At 36.1% G+C, this 21,748-nt stretch overlaps 1 protein-coding gene across 1 annotated transcript; it reads right to left on the bottom strand.

Moving 5' to 3' along the window:
• Positions 1-8,557: 8,557 nt before the first annotated feature.
• Positions 8,558-20,597, bottom strand: LOC143557320 (2-hydroxy-palmitic acid dioxygenase MPO1-like). Its single transcript, XM_077046428.1, has 4 exons — positions 20,265-20,597; positions 18,121-18,183; positions 16,696-16,767; positions 8,558-8,677 (listed from the first exon to the last, which is right to left on the bottom strand). The coding sequence occupies exons 1-4, from the start codon at positions 20,595-20,597 to the stop codon at positions 8,558-8,560; spliced, it is 588 nt and encodes a 195-aa protein (XP_076902543.1).
• Between the last annotated feature and the right edge of the window lie 1,151 nt (positions 20,598-21,748).

Here is a 21,748-nt window from a genome sequence, read left to right as displayed (position 1 = left end):
AAGAAATGCCTTCCTGACGAAACACAAGCAATTCCTTTAGGCGAGTTGCAAGTTGATGAATAGCTACACTTCATCGAAGAACCAGTCGAATTTTTGGATTGGGGAACCAAAACATTCAAACACAGCAAGATTCCCATCATTAAAGTTCGTTGGAACTCGAGACGTGGACCAGAGTTCACGTGGGAACGCGAGAATCAAATGATGAAAAAGTATCCTCACCTTTTTGAAGGGTTGACCAAACACCGAAACCGCGAAAGTCGACAAACCGTCAGAAATCACCGGAGGTATGAATTAAATTTCGGGACGAAATTTCTTTATACTAGGGGATGATATGACAAACTGAAAATTTTTGCCTTTTTCAGACACCCATCGCGACTTGACTCAAATTTTCGGGACGAAAATTCTTTCAACATGGGAATGATGTGACACTCGTCAATTTCAGGTTAACTCCGTTAATCCAAACTCCGTTAATTTAAACTTAAGATCACACGAACTGTAACGCATATCTCATTTCATTTAAACTAGGGTTTAAATGACGCATGACAATCACTACACAAGTAGTCTTTCGGAATTTCACCGAAACACACACGAGTCGACTCAAACCGTTGGTGAACAAACGATAATTAATTGATAGTTATGTGTTAATATATGTGTTACTTATTATTTATATATATATATATATAACACTAAATTCAAGAAGCAAAAGCCTAGTTTATGCTAGAAATTGATTAACTAGAAGTTCAGGGGGCTAAGTGTAACATAATTAATAATATAATCAAATTATTACACAACCCTAACTCCCTCCCTCCCTCTCTTGGCAGCCGTAACACACACAACACACACATCTACAAGTATTTTTCAAGTTTTGTTGGAGGATTCAAGGTGCAAGATAGGTAATTAACATCCCCTCTAGCTCTTCTAATGATTTAATTATGATATTGAGCATGTTAATCAAAACCCTAAATCTTGAGATTGATGATCGAAGATGAGTTAGGGTTTAATTATGTGTTTGTTGATGATTGCTAGTGAATTGATAACTAGTTATGTTGTTATTGATTGTTAATTACATGTTTCTTAAAATTGAACTTTGAAGTAAAACCCTAATTGTGTATGTAAAGTGAAATTGAGATGCATGGTTGGTGAATTATGCATCTAGAGGGTTGTATGTATGAGTTAATTCATAGGTTAATGATATGTTGAGTTTTGATGAAAACTGATGCTGGAAAGATTATTGAATTCGTGTTTAAATGACTGTAACTCGATGTTAATTACATGTTCTGGCGTGATTTTTGATTCTATGATGTGGTAGGTCGAGTCTAGTTTCTAAAGAGTCTAAATTTATAATTTTTGGACGTGTAAAAGTTAGTTTTTATTATTTTACAAATCTGTTGTGCAAGTCTAATTCAGGAAGCCTGCCGGTAAGCTGTTTTGCGACTAATATATCTCATAAACAAAAAGACCAAATGGGTTGGTTCCACTTCTGGAAGTTAATATTTTGAGTTAGAAATCTAACCCCATTGTTCTTTCATTAATTGTATTTGTCATTTAATAGTAATAACAAATAATATTCTGTTGCGCATGATAATGATTGTTGTGTGTTTGCTGTGATGTTTTGATCATTGTGATAAAACTATATATGATAAAAATATAAGAAAAATATTTTTAGAAACCTAACTCACGTGTGCTTCTGTGATGATTTTTGGTGATTTATTTGACATGTTAGAATTTATTAAATAGAGTAATCATGTCGAGTGAAAATCTGCCTGGACAATTTAGCTGTTGAATTACTTGAATTATCATGAAAAGTGCATAACTGATCGATGTTTGCTATGTTTTGACCAAATTGCCCTTGTGGGGGATATTTGCTAGTAATGTACAATGTTAATACTTGACACTTAAGTAGTTGTTCACACATGTAATGTATCACCAACGTGTTTGTCGAGTCGCACTTATTTCACAAACGAAACACGAAACGCATCTCATGCATAATTTGTATGTGTCGAGTCTAGGGACTCACTCGTAGTTCAATACTTAGAAAATCTCGTTTTTGTTTTTAGAACACTAGTGAGGATTTTCTGTGACGCACACTTTTCTCGGATCTTTTTGGTTATCTTCGCAAACAGTGAGTTTCACGTCCCCTTTTTACTCTTTTTAAACGTTTTTATTTGGGAGAGATAACATACTCCAACGCTATAGATTTTTTTTAGTTTTTATATATCACTTGTAAGGCTAAGTGGCAAACAAACCAACCAAAGTCCTTCATAAAATCGAATCGGTTAATATTTGGATAATAGCGAGTCACTGTTGAGTAGTACTACTGGGTTTGACAAACCCCACCCGACTCTAAACTCGACTGTAGGTCGAGTGGGTGTAATCTTGGCTAACACATTACCATGGTCGTGGTTGACATGGTGGCAAGGCAATTGATAAACAGTCAGCTTCGGTGTCGAACACTTAGTAATTCATGCTTGATAGGTTAGCTACCTATTGATATATAATTGACTTAACACTATCTGGTAACGCAAACGAAAATGAAAACGCAAACGCAAACACTTTATTTATATAAACCTGTGAACTCACCAACCCTGTGTTGACACTTTTAGTATGTTATTCTCAGGTAGCCGAGGCGGGCGCGCGGTATAGGAACATGCATTCGCTAAACACCATCGCTTTGAAAACTTATTTTAATTTTTATCTTAATAACTTTGGTTTTTAAGTCGTCCTGTGTGGCGCAAACTTTTTGGTTTACAATTTACGCTTCCGCATTTTATTTAAGACTTAATGTCTTGTTGGTTTGAAAACATTAAACATGGTGTTTGATTATAACTAATGATTCCGCCCCCTCTCAAGCCACCAGATTGCTTCATTTGCAAATGGAGTCTTTTTATGCGTTTGAACCGCTTTGACGGGTATGGGGCTTCTAATAAAACCTGGATAGCCCACGGGTCATAACAACTCATCTTAACATTTTCCTCTTTCTCTGCCTGCGAGACCTTGTTCACACCCACCTTATCGCTAGTGTGGATTGAAACAAGGAGAAAACTGAGCGAAGGTCATGGTGGATTGAAAGTCTTTCTCTAACCTTACATTTCAATCAACGATTCCATGGTGCGATTTCAACGCTTTAGCAACACATTAATATAACATATTTTATATATTCATATAACCTTTAAGTTTAATAACTAAACACATTCTACATGAAAAAAATACATATACAATAATTAAAAAAATTATTTAAAAAAACTAAAAATAACTAACACGTAGGCTAAAAGCTAGTGTGTGTGTGTGTGTGTGTGTGTTATGGGTGTGGATATAGGTGATGATGGCCTAACTCTTGTTTTGGGTGTCAAGAACAAACCTTTATTCTTGTTTTGGACAATTCGTTTGTTAACTTTTGTTCATGGCAAATGTAAAGCCATTTCTTACATTTCTAAAGCAATTATGGCCTCCAACATATGATCGTGCGTGGTCGTTGGTTGTGTTACTAATTAGGTTATGTCTAATTGTTGCAATCAAGAATGAGAATAGAGTGATTTCTTGCAACATTTTGGTCCTTGTACACAAACCTCAAAAGTATATTTTTTTTTATTTAACACTTTTTTTTAACAACGATGGTCATCCAAAATGTTTACCAGGAATGTTTGAACCTGGAACACTTCGTATATCATTCAGATGTCTTACCACTAGGCTTACGGGTGTGCATGCTTCGGTTTATGTTGGTTCTGAGCTAAACCGAAACATCAGTTATTGAATTTTTGAAACTGTTCGAATTTGGTTTTTCAGTTTTCATTTTGTTTTGGTTCTATTTTGGTTTTATCATTTGAGGTTGAAAATTTTGGACAGATAAAAAAATACCTAAAACATTATTTGGTTAGTTAATTAATAAATAATTATTATACGTTTAGGCTTAAACATTGAGTTACATATTTATTAAATTTTTATAAAATGCTTAAAATCAAATAGAAAAAAGTGAAAATCTTGAAATTCGTTTTTTGGTTTTTATCTACTATTGTATAGTTTTTTAGAGTGTTTTTTTAAATAATTTTTCAGGATAGCTTAAATTTTTTAAAGAAAAAAAATAGTTAATTCTTTTCTCATATGACATTAATCTTATGCAGCTGAACGTGACAAAAACTATTCAATTTTTTTGTCGGGCTAAAGACACGTAAAGAAATAAAAATAAAAAACTTTTATCGTTTTTATAAATACGTTATATATTATTTGTTAAAACACATTTTATAATGCATCTAATAATAAATAATATTACTATGATAAAAAACAATAAACGATAAAAAGAAGTAAAAAAAAGAAAGAAAGAAGAAACTTTATAGTTTTTGATATAATTTTTTAAAAAAAAGTCTCAAATTACTAAAAATGATAGAGGGTCAATATGTCAAATAAAATTATTAAAAGAACTAAAAATTCAGAGGAGGGGGCATGACAAGGGAGGAGGTACGTTTAACAAAACCATTTATCAAACATAAATAATGAACTTGGAACACATTTGTTAAGATGTTTTTCACTTACTTATTAACCAACCCTCAATCTTACGGTTATGATGAAGGATCTAATACCCTGCCCTTCCTCATAGTTATGATCCGATGAAATCCAGACTAGCAAGTAAATCTAAGTATTAGACATAGTTAAGATACATTGTCGTATATTCCATTTTCTTTATGTACCAATTATGTAAATTGTCTTTACTATATATAGCATACCTCTAATCACATTGATGTTAAACTAACACATTATGTTGATCTCCTCCAAGCCAACCCATGAGATCATGAATCGAACCACACCATATTATCAAGTTTTAACATTTCACAATTGATATATAGCATACCCGTTGTGATTAGTTATCGATCATCGTTGTTTCTTCTAGATCAAGCAAAAAAGCCATGAGTTGTTTCTTCTGTCGTTTCATGATTCCAGTACTCCTCCGGTCACATTCAATGCACAAACTCCTCAAACCTCTTTTTCAAACTGTGGCAGTGGCGGTCGGTTTCATCTTGGTAGTAGAGGAAGAGGTCACCAGCCCCCCCCCCCCCCCCCCGCGTCACTATGTCGTAAAGATGATCATTATGCAAGTTCGTCTCCAAGATGCCAAGGTCATGTTTGGTAACGGTAATAACCTTCCTATCTTGCACACGGGTCATTCATCTATTAATAATATAAAGTTGGCGGATGTCTTGGTTATTCCCAATCTTACAAAAAAATCTATTATCTATTAACTAACAACAATATGGATGTTTTACTTTCTCAAGTTAATTAAGTTTACACAACAATGTGAACCCTTTTATACAATGTAATGAAGTTTCTTCAAACATGTAGGACTCAAGTATGTGGCTTATAATATCAAAATGTAATTACTAATTTGTAGTATTCGCTAATGGGTGAATACTTGAAGAGTATGCATAGAGGTTGTGCGAATATGATAATTATCTAGTGGGTCGGGTCAACTCATCTGCTACCCACATAAACAGTCAACTATGGATTAATTAATGGAGAGTTAAGTCAATGAGTCAAAAGCTTAATTAGTGAAGAGCCAAGTCTAGGAATCAAGAACGGCTAACATAATGGTGAAGTTTCAAATACTTATACTTATTAACTACGCCCAGAGTCATATATTTTTCTTAGTCATGTTTTGTTCATTTATCAAGTATATCTTGTAATTGGAGACTTAGTATCTCGAATTGGTTAAATTGGAGATTAGATCCTCTCGAATCGGGCTAACTATCTTATTACTTCAATAAAAATTTTTTTTGTTTTCTGGGTTCTATCATTTGATTCCATTGCCGGAAACATGGTTCAATCGACACGGAACGATCAATTCACAGCTTATTTAGCTTTCATCAACGCCAAGCTCGACATCATAAAGCCGAATGTTGCAAAACTCATGACTATGAGGTTTGGGACACCCATCCGGTGCACTAATCAAATGGAACCTGGTTCGGGAAGCAGTCCAAAGGGAATCTATGGTACTAATTACCAAACCTCCGCACCATCTGCACCTAACCCGACACCAACAATAACACCAAAACATGGACATTGTTGCACCAACAAGTCAACAACACCTGAACCAACACCAATATTAACACAAAATACATCCATTACCACCATATCCCGCTCCTCCTTTAGCAGATTTTGACAAACAACACCAAACAATCATCCTATGCACATCCATTGCTAGAGACGACATATTAAATTTTTAAGGGGCCTCATATAAATTGGTATATGGAACCCCTAGTAAGATTACTGATTTGGTGTAGTGGAAATCCCTTGGTTTTACATGTGAAAGATCATGGGTTCGAGCGATAACGTTTTTTTATTGTTTATTTTTTTAAATTTCCTGCTTAATATTAGTTACTTAGTTAGCATTTTAGCTAGACGCACGTAGAGGTAGAACACTGAACATACAACCTGATACCACATTCCAACCTTCAAACACACCGCATATATTTTTGACAGGAAAGTTTCAGATGTTAATTAACTGAAGAAAAGTTGATGTTGAGGAATTGTTGTTTGTTTATACCATACTCAAAGCCGCTTTTGGACTAAGTTCCACCAATGATGTGCTCATTTTGGTAATTTGCTCTAGATTGTTTTCTTCCAAGTCTGCAGGCTCCTTTTCAGTGTAATTAGATTAAAATACGATACAATAGTATTGTAAGGTTATGTTTAAGATAATAAGAATACATCTCATTAACGTGTGTTTTGGTAATTTCCTTACTTTTCTTATTCTTGTGAGTTTTGAGTATTACTTGTTATTGTAGTTTTGTTATATGACCTCATTCTATAGCATGAAGGTCATTACTATTTAATGCGAGAACACTATTTTTAAATTGCCTCAGTTTACTTCTGTTACAATTGCAACTGAGCTGAACTGAATTTCATGAGGGATTTACATTGACTTTTCTTTTGTGTCATTCAATACATTTGTAGTACTACATGTCTATAGAAGTTTTATGTTGTTGACGAGTTAAAAGTTAGTGTGGTTAAAACTAGTTTAAGTTGTTAATGAAAACAAGTATTACCTTATAATTTGAAGAGTAAATTCATTGCATTTGTAAATTTTCATGTGTTCTGAATTGGTTTTAAGAGCCTCTCATGTGGCATATGTGATGTGAGCAGCAAGTTAGCAAGTTCAGTGAATATGAAGTCTTAAAAATTGTCGTCCTTTAGGTTCTTCTTTTGTCCATTTCTTTTCTTTCATCTAATTTTGTGTGTTATTTGTTTGGTCTAATTTAGATAAACATAAACAAAGTGTTCCCCCAACCCGACTCAACGCCCGGACCTGTTAATTTGATTGTTTGATTGTGAAATATCCAACCACTAAAGAAAAAAAAGTGAACTCATAGGAAAAAATATTATGGATCCGTAACTGGAGATCACCCACCCAAAGGGAGCTCACCTTGGGTTGGAAAGGGGCTTAAACTTTTTGATGTATCTTCCTTTAAGTATGGTGTAAAACTTTGATGTAAAGCATTCGATTCGTAAAGCTTAATTTATTGATTTGTCCATAGTATAATCAACATAATCGAAGTAATCATTTGATTGGATCCATACATCATAATATTTGTTCTTGTTCGTTTGATTCTCGCTCTGCATCCCTCTAAACTATATTCAAGAGTGATTCAGCTATGGTATTTTGGGATCTAATTAAAAAACAACCAAAAGATTTGCCTTTCAAGAGTGACTATAGAAAAATGGACTAGAAACAATATGAGGTCGGTGTAGCTCCTCCCCAATCCATATTGATAACACCAAAAAGAGGGAGAAGTTGCTTGAAAGCTTAAGAAAGAAGCATGCATAAAAAATTTACAAAATAGAAATCCAAGATACAAAAATTAAAGGGTCGTCCTTAAGAATATGTCAGGCCTTCATAAACCCTGTGTGAGAGTAGAAAAAAAAATGGGTCCTAATATGCGTGCGTGTGTGTGTGATAAGTTATTAACATTAAACAAAATAATACTATTATAGCAACATAATGATATGTTTTAAATAGTTACACATTAAGAGGTATTGTTAAACCCTTAATTAAAACAGATAAAAGATAATCAAATAATTTCAACCTTCAAGGCATAACTTAATAGCAATACCTCAGCTAATAAAAAAAATTATGATCGGGATTTTACCGTATAATTGTATAAATAACACTATTTTTTTTTCTTTCTTTTTTGCCACTCTTCAAAACAAGTTGATTTAACTTCGATTGATCAAAATACATTTTACAGTTTAATTCTAGTCTTCTTGATCGATTCATAGCTTAATTATGATAATTAACACTTCTGCTGCAATAAATCCAGACACATTTTAATCTAAAGAATAGATAAAACCTATCGAACATACCATGTAGTTCAAGTTTGAACCAAAAATAACTTGAACTTCAAGGGCTGATTAATCAACCATGGGTGCAGCCAAATGTAAATTAAGGTAAAACCAAAAGCATAATTTATTTCTTTATAGCTAGAACGAAGCAGAACGACATTATAACACAAATATATATCATGTTATGCATCTTACAAAAGTTTCACTTTTCCTGACATTGATTTATAGTTTACATGTTTTTCTTCTTGTTGTTCTTGTCCTTCCACTCTTTAATGTCGGCATCTACTTTTGCCTTAACACGAGCATGAAAACCCGGATATGGTTCATAACCAAATGCCAGTTGAAGTGCCTATGGTCATCAATGACAATAATTACAATGGAAAATAGCAGCTTTGAGTATATATATGAATTAAAAAAGAAAAGGAAATGGATTGAGAAAGTTGTTGGTTGACCAAAGTTAAAATAAGTATACAGCCTTCGAACTTGTTTTAGACAAGATTTAGATTATTATTGTAGTAATTTATTTGTCTAAATAGAATTTACAAAAGATGTATTTACTTAATTAAAAGACATAAATAATGAAAAACGAAGCGTCTACCAGTCAACTTCGCCTCACCCTTTTTGGCCATTACCCGTTCTTAAAGTCTTACCTGTGTACCAACACATCAATCTTGGCACCTCTAAGCATCAACAGACACATGTATGTATATGTTGGATTTAATGGTCGGTTCGGGTTAAGTCAATGCGACCGACCCAAATGTGATCCGGTATGAGTTACATCGGGGGTAACGAAAGATAAAACCCACTTAAATGCTAACTGGGCCCGACACAATCAATTATATAGATATGGTAGTGGATTAGGCTTTAGTTGGAAATTGGGCTTAAGCCCAATGAGTTTAAAATGTTAACCCTAATGGTTATTCTATAAATGGAATGATTTCCTTATTATTAATATAACCAAAAATTTTCCATTAAAACCCTAGCCACCTTCTTTATACCACCACCAGCCGCCGGCCGTTTTTCCGGCCACCGGAAATTCGCGCCGCCATCTTCTCCGGTCTTTGGACATTATACACCACCATATCAGCCGCTGGGTCGTTGGTGCTGCTTCTTGTCCGTCTGTCTGCAGCCGCTGCTGCTACCGTTTGTTGCTGCCGGAGAACCGCCGGAAAACCGTGGCAGCCACCGGACCACCACAGCCTCCAGCTGCTGCTGTGTCCGCTACTGTCCAGCTTCTGCCGCCACTGTTTCCGACACCTGCTGTGTTTTCCGGCGAGTTTTAAGCGATTCCGGCGAATCACGTTTTTCCGGTAACCGGATTCCGGCGACCTGCTGTTCGGTTTGTTGCTGCTGCTGTTTGACATCGTTGCTGCTGTTGCTTCACCACCGAGCGCCACCACCATTCCCGTTCCGCCTCTGCCAGACTCCCGACACCGCACCGTCGCCGCTAGTCGCCGGAGCCACTGTCTGGAGCTGCTGCCATCGCCGGAACTGTTGAATGATTGTTATTGTGTCAACGTCTAGCATCGTTTCGTTAGCTCTCGGTGTCTTCCCGGTTTGTGTATAACCGAGGTATATCGATAAACTATAAACTATGGTTGTTTTATTATTGTTTAATCGTACTCGTGTAACGTTGTAATCGGATCCGGGTTTTGGGTTTCGGTTTTTGGTTCCTTTAATTGTTTAATCGTCCGCTTCGTTTTTAGTTCGTTTATATACATATATATATTAATATTGATTAATATCTATGAAACGAAATAATATACTAAAACGGGTTAAAATAGTTTGACCGTTTTCGTTCCGAACCACCGTTGAAACCCAACAGTGGTATCAGAGCCGCGGTTACAACGTACGAGTCGATCCCGGTTCGTTTAAAACCATATCTACATCTTAAACTTTAAATCGTTTAAAGTTTATAGATCTAGATTTATTTTCGGGTGATTTTGAGTTGGTCAAAGTTTTGTTTATTTTATTTGACCAAGTCAAAACGACCCGAAATTCGTTTATTTTGAATACGTAAATCCGGCCCCGACCTATGTTTGTTTGGTTGTGTTTGATTGTTGAGCTTGTTTTGGCCATATGGTTGGTTCAAAAGTTGTAAACGGTTATTATTTATTTTTCGTTTTTCTTTTGGCCATAAAGATGGTCCAAATTTGTAATTGGGCAAATAAATGTTAGTTTATAAATTTGTAATTAAGAAGACGCGAAGATAACCGAGGACGAGCTCAAGGATTTCTTGGAGTTAGTAGGAGTTCGGGCAAGATGACAGGATGCACGAAGAAGTCCATCCTTGTGGTTGTTTTGTGTTGTGAACCCCTTGACCCGATCGGTCTCCCTAATTGGCTCTAGCGAGACCGATCACCTTTTGGCCATAAGGATTTACATATTATTATTATTTGCTATTGTGATTGCTTGGATTGATTATAATCGGATTATAATATCACCGACCTAATACCAAATAAATTTGAAAATAAACATTTTATTAACCAATTATGTTTTGCAAATTAAAATCATTTTGATTTCCAAAACTAATAACTTAATAGATTTTCTATTAACTTAAAATTGGTTAGTCATATCGCGACAAACTTAGTTTTTAATATGTTATCTAAAACTAAGTGTCCTGAGAGATGAAAGGGTTCATCAATTCGTCCCGATAATAAATACAGTAAATTTTACTTTTACTCTATTTGGTAATTTTAAAATTAATCCTAATTTAAAACCAATAGTTTATGCCAATCCTACTACAAGTCACACTTGAGGCATAGTGCGAAATTTCGAGTGTTTGGAGCTACAGCACCGCACTTGTTTTCTAGCCTATCCCATCAAGGTGAAAGCGTTTCGTTGACATATCCGGCCCTTTCACATGTCACTATACTAGGACAACTATTACTTTACTCTCCTGTTACGTGCTAAAGCTGTCTGGAGACTTAAAGTGGGCAAAGATGAGGCTAAACGTATCTATACAAACAATCGTTGTCTCTGTAGGCTTCATAACCGAGAGTTGTGCTCTATTCACAATTGACAATCATTGTTAGTCTACCTAACCACTTATTAATGTTGTGTGCTACAGCTGCCTTTAATAACTGGAAGCCGGATTCTCATGCTCCTATTTCATTAATGTTATTGGGTCATTAATAATGGGACTACGACGTCGAAAATACTAATTAAATTTACTTTTACTTAATTAATCAGATGTCGTCAAACGAAAACTCACCCTACGCCCTTAAGACTATCCTTGAGAAGGATAAATTGAACGGTACCAACTTCATCGAATGGCACCGCAACTTGAGACTTGTTCTCACTATGGCAAAGCGCCTGTATGTTCTCGATGGACCTGTTCCAATCGAGCCTGAAAACAACACATTCGTTGCTCGAAAAGTTCTTGAGAAGCACAAGGATGACTCGGTTGATGTCTCCTGCATTATGCTAGCCACCATGACTTCTGAGCTTGCTAAAGGCTTGGAAGACTTTGTTGCTTATGAGATGCTTAAGCAACTCAAGGGCATGTTCCAGAAACAGGCCCGTCAAGAACATTTCGACACCATGAAACAACTCATAAGTTGCAAGATGGCAGAAGGGTCTCCCGTCAGTGCGCATGTTCTTAAGATGAAGGGGCACATCGATCAGCTTAAGAAACTTGATTATCCCCTGCCCGATGAGATGACAGCTGATTTCATTCTCAACTCTCTCCCCAACTCTTACGACCAGTTGGTAATGAATTTCAACATGAATGGTTGGGTAAAGACAGTTCCGGAGCTTCACAACATGCTCAAGACGGCTGAGATGAACATTCCTTCTAGGACCAATCAAGTTCTGATGATCCGATCTGCTGGTGTCAAGAAGCCTAATCCCAAGAACCGGGGTTATAAGGGTAAAGGCAAGAAAAATATTACCATTGCTGCCCCTCGTGCCACCAATGCCAACAAAGGGGTTCCAAATATACCGCCGCCGCCCCCTGAGGAGCGCCAGTGCTACCGATGCAACCAAATGGGACAATGGATGCGAAACTGTCCCGAATACCTTGCTGAGATCAAGATGAAGGGAGCCAATGGTGAAGGCTCTTCTCGAGGTATTTCCATATACGTTATTAAACTTTTCACTGTCTCTAGCAACACATAGGTATTTGATACCGGATGTGGTTTCCACATCGTTAATGTCTTGCAGGAGCCTGAGAAGTGGAGGAAACTGAATAAAGGCAACATGGAACTCATCATTGGAGATGAGAAGAGAGTACCAGTTCTGGCAACTGGAGTATTTCATATTACTTGTCCATCTAGCCTAGTTTCTTTTGAATAATTATTTGTATGCTCCTGGTTGGACCAGCAACATCGTTTCAGTTTCTTTACTGTTTGAACAAGGTTTTAAGTACGCGTTTTAATGGCATAGCTATTTCTGCTTACTTAAATGACATCTTTTATTTCGAGACTAAACCTTGAAATGATATATATAAGATTGATGTTCAAACTAATAATAACGTATATATAATCTTTCAAAAACGCATCAGATCTGGCATCAATGATACATTTCTATGGCATTGCCGACTTGGCCCCATAAGCAAGGAAAGAGTTAAAAGACTCCAATCCGAAGGGATTCTTGAATCCACAGGACCGGACACTTTTGACAATTATGAGTCTTGCTTAGCTGGCAAACTCGCCAAAGACTCCTTCACTCATAAAAGTGAACGAGAAAGAGATCTGTTAGGACTCACACATACTGATGTATGTGGACCTTTCAGAACCATGCCTAGAAACCATGAAAGATACTTTGTTTCTTTTATCGACGATTATAGTCGAGATGCTTATCTCAGCTCGGAGTTCATCAGTCATCTAAAAGAGTGTGGAATTGTTTCACAGCTCACTCCACCTGGCACACCCCAACATAATGGCGTGAGCTAGAGGAGGAATCGAACCTTGCTAAACATGGTTTGAACGATGATATGTAGAACTAACTTGCCTCAATCCTTTTGGAGTTTCGCCCTTATAACCGCCTCCCGCATCCGTCAAATACTACCACCAAAGCGGTTATTACTTCTTTCATCCTGATACAAATATGATTTCAATCAAGAGGAAAGACCAATTCCTCGAGAAAGAATTTCTCAATCGAGGAACTGGAGATAACATTGTCGATCTTGAAGAAATTCAAGAACCACAATCAACCGCTAAGGAAGTTGGAGCGTCTGATCAACAAGTTGTTGTTGCTAATGCATCAGACATGAACACAAGCGTTCGCAGAAGTAGTAGGACTTCGTACCAAATTCTAAATACCTATGGCATTTAGATGGTCCCGAACTCTTATTAGTAGCCGAGTCTAACGACCAATCTACTAACTACAAATCTGCAATCTTGGATCTGGAATCTGAGAAAAGCTGTGAAGCCATGAACGCCGAGATGAAATCTATTCATAACAATCAAGTCTGGAACTTGATTGAGCTACCCCCCGAAGGTCGGGCAATAGGGAGCAAGTGGATTTCAAACAAGCATCTCGTAGCTGGAATCTACATTCTGATGAGAATAATCAAAGAGTTTGATTTTATCAAAAATGAAGATGAGCCTTGTGTTTACATAAGGCTAGTGGGAGCACTATATCATTCCTCACCTTGTATGTGGATGATATACTGATAATTAGAAACAACATTCCTATGCTTAAGCAAGTTAAGCACTGGTTGGGATCTTGTTTCGCAATAAAAGATCTTGGTGAAGCTGCTTATATTCTGGGAATAAAGATCTACCGAGATAGATCTAAGCGGCTTCTAGGGCCAAGTCGAAGTACATAAGCGAACTCATGACACGCTTCTCAATGGACAACTCCAAGATAAGAGCTGTTCCATTGCTAAAGGAACCGTTTTAGCAAATCGCAATCTCCGACAACGGACATTGAGACAAAGCACATGCAAGCAATTCCATATGCTTCATCGATTGGCTCTGTCGTGTACGCTATATTATGAACAAGACCTGACGTCTTATGAGCGTGTTTGGAGGAGTGGAAGAGGAGCTCACTGTAAGATGTCACTGACGCTAACTTCCAAAATGACCGAGATGCTTCTCGCTCATAATTTGCTTGGATGAAGAAATTCATAGCCAAACTCGATCTAATTCCAAGTTTAGGAAAATGATCGACGTGATATGTGATAACACAGGTGCTATTGCTCAAGCCAAAGAGCCCAATATTCATCACATAGCCAAGCACATTTTTAGTTCCACTGTGTACGAGATATACTGGAACAATGTGACATCATAGTAAGCAAAGTAGACACAGATCAAAATCTAGCTGACTTGTTCACTAAGCTATTAACTCAAGACAAGCATAGAGATGCTATCGGGCTTAGACTTGCTAGTGATTTATTTTGATTTAGTATTTGGATGTATGAACGTTTAATCAGTTATACTTCTCTGTTCACTTTTGATTTAATGGTTAAATGCAAACGTTGAATAATACAACTGTGTTCATTTTAATACGTTTAATCCGTGAATATTCTATTCTAAATTATCCGTAGTCGGTCAGACTCGTGGGAACGATTCTGAATTAAGACTATTCTGACTTTGGACTCAAGCAGTTGACTTCCAAACTTACAGACGTCATTGTGAATGACGTTGGATGTAACTCGCATCAAATCATCTTCATGGATCTTGATCATAAGATGTTTTGATAATAGTATGCTCATTTAGTATTCTTAGACCTGAGATACATATTAGAACTTTCGTTTACCGAGGAATGTTCTTTGATCATGTCAACCGCTGTTGCGTAACTGTCAGCCATAAAGGCATTGGTTGGGAATGTTCTGGAGTTTAGTGGGAGTTGTATGTAGTCAAGATGGGATTATGTACTCTTACATTAAAATGTAACAGTTAGACATATTGGCGCCCTCGTTGATTCAAACTGGTAAAGTGTGAGGCCTCACCCAAACTTACTGTGTGTTTGAATGAACCACTTTGACTCTATCGAGAATTAAAATAATTGAACGCTTTATGAGATTGATTTGATCCATGTCTCATTGTTCAATTAATTTCTAATACAGAAAGGATAGATGACAACGATTACTATAAATTCATTATCTTGCAATTAGGTATTCCAAGATACTTTGGTTATGGATTTAAAAATGTCATATTCAGTTAGGGGCAGCTATGTATAGCTAGAACGCCTCTAGCTGTTAGCGTTGTGATACTTGACCCAAATCCGTCCAAGTGGGAGACTGTTGAATTTAATGGTCGGTTCGGGTCAAGTCAACGCGACCGACCCGAATGTGACCCGGTATAAGTTACACCAGGGGGAACGAAAGATAAAACCCACTTAAATGTTAACTGGGCCCGACACAATCAATTATATAGATATGGTAGTGGATTAGGCTTTAGTTGGAAATTGGACTTAAGCCCAATGGGTTTAAAAGGGTTTAAAATGTTTAAACCCTAATGGTTATTCTATAAATGGAATGATTTCCTTATTATTAATATAACCAAAAACTTTCCATTAAAACCCTAGCCACCTTCTTTATACCACCACCGGTCGCCGACCGTTTTTCCGGCCACCGGAAATTCGCGCCGCCATCTTCTCCGGTCTTTGGACATTATACACCACCATATCAGCCGCTGGGTCGTTGGTGCTGCTTCTTGTCCGTCTGTCTGCAGCCGCTGCTGCTGCCGTTTGTTGCTGCCGGAGAACCGCCGGAAAACCGTGGCAGCCACCGGACCACCACAGCCTCCAGCTGCTGCTGTGTCCGCTGCTGTCCAGCTTCTGCCGCCACTGTTTCCGACACCTGCTGTGTTTTCCGGCGAGTTTTAAGCGATTCCGGAGAATCACGTTTTTCCGGTAACCGGATTCCGGCGACCTGCTGTTCGGTTTGTTGCTGCTGCGTTTCGCTGCTGTTGCTTCACCACCGAGCGCCACCACCATTCCCGTTCCGCCTCTTCCAGACTCCCGACACCGCACCGCCGCCGCTAGTCGCCGGAGCCGCTGTCTGGAGCTGCTGCCATTGCCGGAACTGTTGTTGATTGTTATTGTGTCAACGTCTAGCATCGTTTCGTTAGCTCTGGTGTCTTCCCGGTTTGTGTATAACCGAAGTATATCGATAAACTATAAACTATGGTTGTTTTATTATTGTTTAATCGTACTCGTGTAACGTTGTAATCGGATCTGGGTTTTGGGTTTCGGTTTTTGGTTCGTTTAATTGTTTAATCGTCCGCTGCGTTTTTAGTTCGTTTATATATATATATATATATATATATATATATATATATATATATATATATATATATATGAAACGAAATAATATACTATAACGGGTTAAAATAGTTTGACCGTTTTCGTTCCGAACCACCGTTGAAACCCAACTGTATATGTATGTATGTATGTATAAAAGTGCAAATGGATTACCTCTAGCAACACGAAGAAAGGCCCCATCAAGAAGGCTTGTAAGAGGTTATCCAACAAAGCAGGTGCACGTTGCTAATATATAGCCAAAAACAAAACAAGGTTTGATTATTCGAATGTGGACGAGAAAAAAAATAAGATGTCAAGGTCAAGGTACGTATTAGCAAGCTTCATATTTATATTTATGGTTGGTTTGACTTGAGATGAATGAATATGGTTTAACTTTTGAGTTTTGAATAATTATGATATTCAATTTAAGATAGTCTCAGTTTCTTATTGTGGATAAAAACTTTCAGTTGGAGTTCTTTAAACTTCATATGGCTTATATTGAGTTTGTAATGTAATTAAACTGCATGCATATTATAACAACATGAGATAATTAATGTTAATGAGGATGAACAAAAAATGGTGATTAGGTTGAAACTTTATAAAGTTGTGTATTAAAACTTGGGTGGTATATGGGTAAAGTAGGCTACACTATTTAAAAAGTTTTTTGTGTTAAAATTTGATTGGTCTAGGGGTAAAGTAGGCCTACGCTACTTAAATTTTTGTGTAAAAATTTGGCTGGTCTAGGGTATAATAGGCCTGCGTTATTTTGAAAGTTTTTGTGTTAAAATTTGGGTTGTCTAGGGATAACGTATGCCCACCTGAATTGAGGTAGGCATACCCCTAGTTTGAAGAGAATTTTGATGTTTCTTTCAATCTTTTCCTACCTCTTTCATTCGTCAAGAATATGCGCAAAATGTTTTATAGACAAGGGCACGAGCTAATTAGAATATCATGGTCGAGCTGAAATAAAAGAATTTGTAGACCCTAACGAGTCATTTGATTTATTATTATTTTAGTTCTTTAATTTAATATAGGCTCAGTATCTTAAATGGATTATGAATAAAAAAAATTAGGACTAATATATTTAAGATGTAAGATTCATACATATTTATAAAAAATGTTTATATATATATATAACTTTGTCCCTCGAAAATTACGGATCTTGGCCAACCGCAGCTCGCACTAACCTAGTCCCTTGTTACACATCAGGAGTGCACGTATGTGAGCATCGCAGGGCAAAACAAACAAACGGATTCTTGCTTCAAGTCCAATTTCCAAGTGTTTTCGAATAGTGGTTCGATCAGCATTTTTAATCTTATGTTCTCATTTAGCTTTGCTAACATGTGTGGGGTCATGATGTATACGTTCATGTGTAAGTTTGTAAACCGTGTTTTTTATTCAACTTACCCTCGATCATCATGCTTTTGGATTGTGTTGGAAGGCTTGAAGAGTTCAAAATATCAAGTTTACCTTTGTAAATTGTTTTAAAATCTTACCTAAAATGTTCTATAATGAAAGAAAATGCGGTACCGTTTCTAAGAAAACATATATTTATGTAAAAAGGGTTTACAATTTATAAGTATTAGATGACATAATTACCTCAAACACGCCATGTCCTATGAATTGTCCCGTCCAACAGAATAATTGAGCAACTAAGACAACCTGGTAATAATATAGGATGCAGATGCATAAGATATGGTGATTTATTATTTAACTAGACATAGTATTATTTAGCACTCGTGTATGTGTACCAGCTAAAATATGAGTGTAATTTTGGCCAAACGTAGCAAATTGCAATTAATAAAAAAAATACTAGAAGCACCTTGGATGATTAGAGATGACAACTTGGGCCTCAATATTTGTCAGCTATTCTATTTAAGTTGTGTTTTATTTTGAACGGGTTAAATGCATCAAGTAAAAGTAAGTTGAAAAACAGGCAAAGTGTATAAATTTATAATGAATCAAATTTATACAGAGAAATAATATTTTAACTTTGGGCTCTAACTTTGAAGCATTATGCCACTTCTCCAACCTAGCTTATACATAGAATTTTTTTTTTTGAATTAGGTGGTTTAAAGAAAAAAAGGTTGTTGGCTAGAATTTAAGTGGCTTTAGGTAGTTTGCTATCTTAGAACATCCACAATCCATTCCATATATTTTCTCCTATAATTTAGCTAAAAAACATCATTTCATAAATTTATCTATCATTTTTCAAAATTCTTTCACATTCTATTCCCTATTCATGTCCATAAATTAATTTTTTTATTATTTTTTTTCTCTTTTGTCTTATTATATATAAATGGTGATTGGAGGATAGGTGATATATTATATTGTATGGATCAAAATTGAGTCTCTATATTTAGGGTTTTACTTTAGTTGCCATATAACTCATCCATATAATAGAGAATGGATTGGAGAGGTGATTTTGATGGTTTTCTTAATTTTTACCCTAAATTATATGAGTTTAACAATTTAGAGAATGGGTTGAGAATGCTCTTAGATGAAGGATTACCAATACACATAAGCTTGCTTTTCACGTGTCTTTCCACGTCATCTAGTTGTTCAACAAGTGTCATCCGAGTCAGTGAGGTGTCATATGTGGAAGCTATTTGAGATAGAGGATTCATGGGATTGTGACACGTATAATCCTCGTGTCACAATCCCAAGAATCCTCTATCTCAAATAGAGGATTGTCACCACAAGAATATATGCTTCAACAATGAATTGTATTGAGCTTTCAGAATTTATTCCAAACTAGCATGTAGACTAAGAAAGAGTTTAGGGTTGCAACCTAACAATGCTTTTAATACGTATATCAATCAAATTTTACCATAAATGAATGTCACATTTACGTAAATGCTCGATATGCAAGGACCCCTCACATGAAATATAGGTGTCATTACTGTCAACAATAAGTCATTTGGTTGTTTATTTAGAAACGTGTTTAGGTGGTTATCTATGCATGTTTGTAATAAATTATTGGTTGAGAAAATGTATTGTGCTTTACATTTTATTGTCTTTAATGCAATGTATTATTAAAATGAGGTGAAGGACGATTTGTTAAATCTATTGTTATTTTATCTCATCTCCTAACTAACTATACGTAAATATGACATACATTGATTGATATATGTATTAAGAGTATTGTTAGGTTGCAACCCTAAACTATCTCTTAGTTTGCATGGTAGTTTGGAATAAATTCTGAAAGCTCAATACAATTAATTCAATTCACGAGAAAGTCGAAGCATATATTCTTGTGGTGACAATCCTCTATTTGAGATAGAGGAATCTTGGGGTTGTGACACGTGTTCGGGTGGTAAAAAAGAGTTTCGGGAGGGTGGTAAATGCCGGGTAAAAAGAGTTTGTGTAATCCTCTATCTCAAATACCGGATTCCACATGTCAAATGTGTATTGGCAATACTCCATCTAATATAGCAAACTACCTAAAATCACTATTTTTATCTTTAAACCACCTAATCTACCAAAAAATTCCTTATACATAAATCATAAATGTAACAGAAAATGATCAATGGCAAGTTAAAATTTTCTATTTGGTAGACGTAAATGACTAAATTGCTCTTTAATATTAAAAAAAAAGTTGAATCAATTTATTAAATGGCCCACCTTTTTTCAAGTTTTATAAAAATGTATATTAATAATAAAATGAATATACATTATAACCTCAAATTCATCATAAACCGCATAATACTCAATTAAAGTAAGATCAAAATACGAAATTGTACCTTCCAAGCAAGAGAAAAACCCAATTGATGAGCAACAAAACTCCCAGACACCCAACAAATAAAGCAAAGTAAACCAGCTAAAGAACCAGCTTTCACATCCAAACATACATAAAATCCGGCATAAATCACAGTAAACAAAAATCCATAGTTTGGAATCAAGCTATTTGGTAAAGAAATATTAACCAAAGGGGGTGTGAAACACATAAGCACAAGAAATGTGAACAAAATAGGCCAAACAAACAACATGTGAATGAATATATTCACAGGGTTGTTGTGAAGTGCCCCATAAAAAGCAAAATGTTTTTCAAGATCAAACAACCCTATTTTCGCCATTGTTTTCTCCTGATTTTGTTCAAGAATGTTGACAAGATTAGAGACTATATAAACAAATGGAAAAGAAGTTAGACGTTAAATGCACATTAATTTTAGTGTGTGGATTTTGTGTAAAATTGTTAAATATCAAATCAATTGGGGCACTTCAATATCTCACATTTACCCGTCCGGATATATCTTACGTGGTCCAACAGTTATGCCTCTTCATGCATGCCCCTCGCGACTCACATCTTTCTTTCATGAAACTTTTATTGAGGTACATTCATGGAACAATCAATATGGGTATTCGTATTACACCATCTTCTGTACATGTACTCATGGAATACTCCGATGCGGACTGGGGCGGGTGCCCAGATACACGTCGTTATGCCTCGGGGTACTGCAGATTTCTCGGTGATGATCTTATCTCTTGTTCCTCAAAACGCCAACCGACCATGTCTCGATCTAGTGCAGAGGCCGAATGCAGGGAGGTAGCTAATGCAGTTGCAGAGGCTACATGGATTCAGAACCTACTATTGGAACTTCGGGCACCCTTACGAACAACAACTATTGTTTATTGTGACAATGTTTCTGCTATATAACTCTCGGGTAATCCGGTCCAACATCAACGCACGAAATATGTCGAAATGGACATACACTTTGTTCGGGAAAAGGTTCAAATCAGCCATGTTCGGGTCCTTCATGTTCCGTCAGAGTTTCAGTTTGCAGACATTTTTACCAAGGGGCTTCCACGGCGATTGTTCGAGTCTTTCAGGTCCAGTTTAAACGTTCGATCTTACTCTCATTAAAACTGGGGGGAAATATTAATGGAAGAGATACAAGAGATATGGTCATGATTCTTGGGATATTCTTCATTGTCTTAATTATTTGGTTACTCTATTTTGTATCGTCTATTTTGGAAACAATGTTCAATATATACCAATTGTATTATTTGTGAATGCAATGAGAAATACAGATTAACCATCCTTTCACTTTTTAACCAAGTGGTTGTGGGTTCAACTTTTACGAAGCACAAATGTAATGATTTTAGAATTAGTGTAGAGAGCGTATGTTCAACGGCCAAAAAAACTTAAGCCAAAACAAATACTATTATTAGGATAATTAGTGTCTGGTAGTTTTTTGAAATTTTATTATATTATTAGAATTGAAAT

Source organism: Bidens hawaiensis, unplaced genomic scaffold (assembly GCF_021521415.1).
Source record: "Bidens hawaiensis isolate Kalapana, Puna unplaced genomic scaffold, B.hawaiensis_p1.1 tig00001087_1, whole genome shotgun sequence".
In the NCBI taxonomy this organism is placed as follows: Eukaryota; Viridiplantae; Streptophyta; class Magnoliopsida; order Asterales; family Asteraceae; genus Bidens; species Bidens hawaiensis.
This window is presented reverse-complemented; position numbering and strand designations above follow the sequence as displayed.

Coding starts and splice junctions, on each gene's coding strand:
- LOC143557320 (XM_077046428.1), bottom strand. CDS start 20,597: ATGGCGAAAATAGGGTTGTTTGATCTTGAAAAACATTTTGCTTTTTAT. Junction 18,184..20,264: donor GTTTTTCTCTTGCTTGGAAG/GTACAATTTCGT, acceptor TATTATTACCAG/GTTGTCTTAGTTGCTCAATT. Junction 16,768..18,120: donor TAGGACATGGCGTGTTTGAG/GTAATTATGTCA, acceptor GCTATATATTAG/CAACGTGCACCTGCTTTGTT.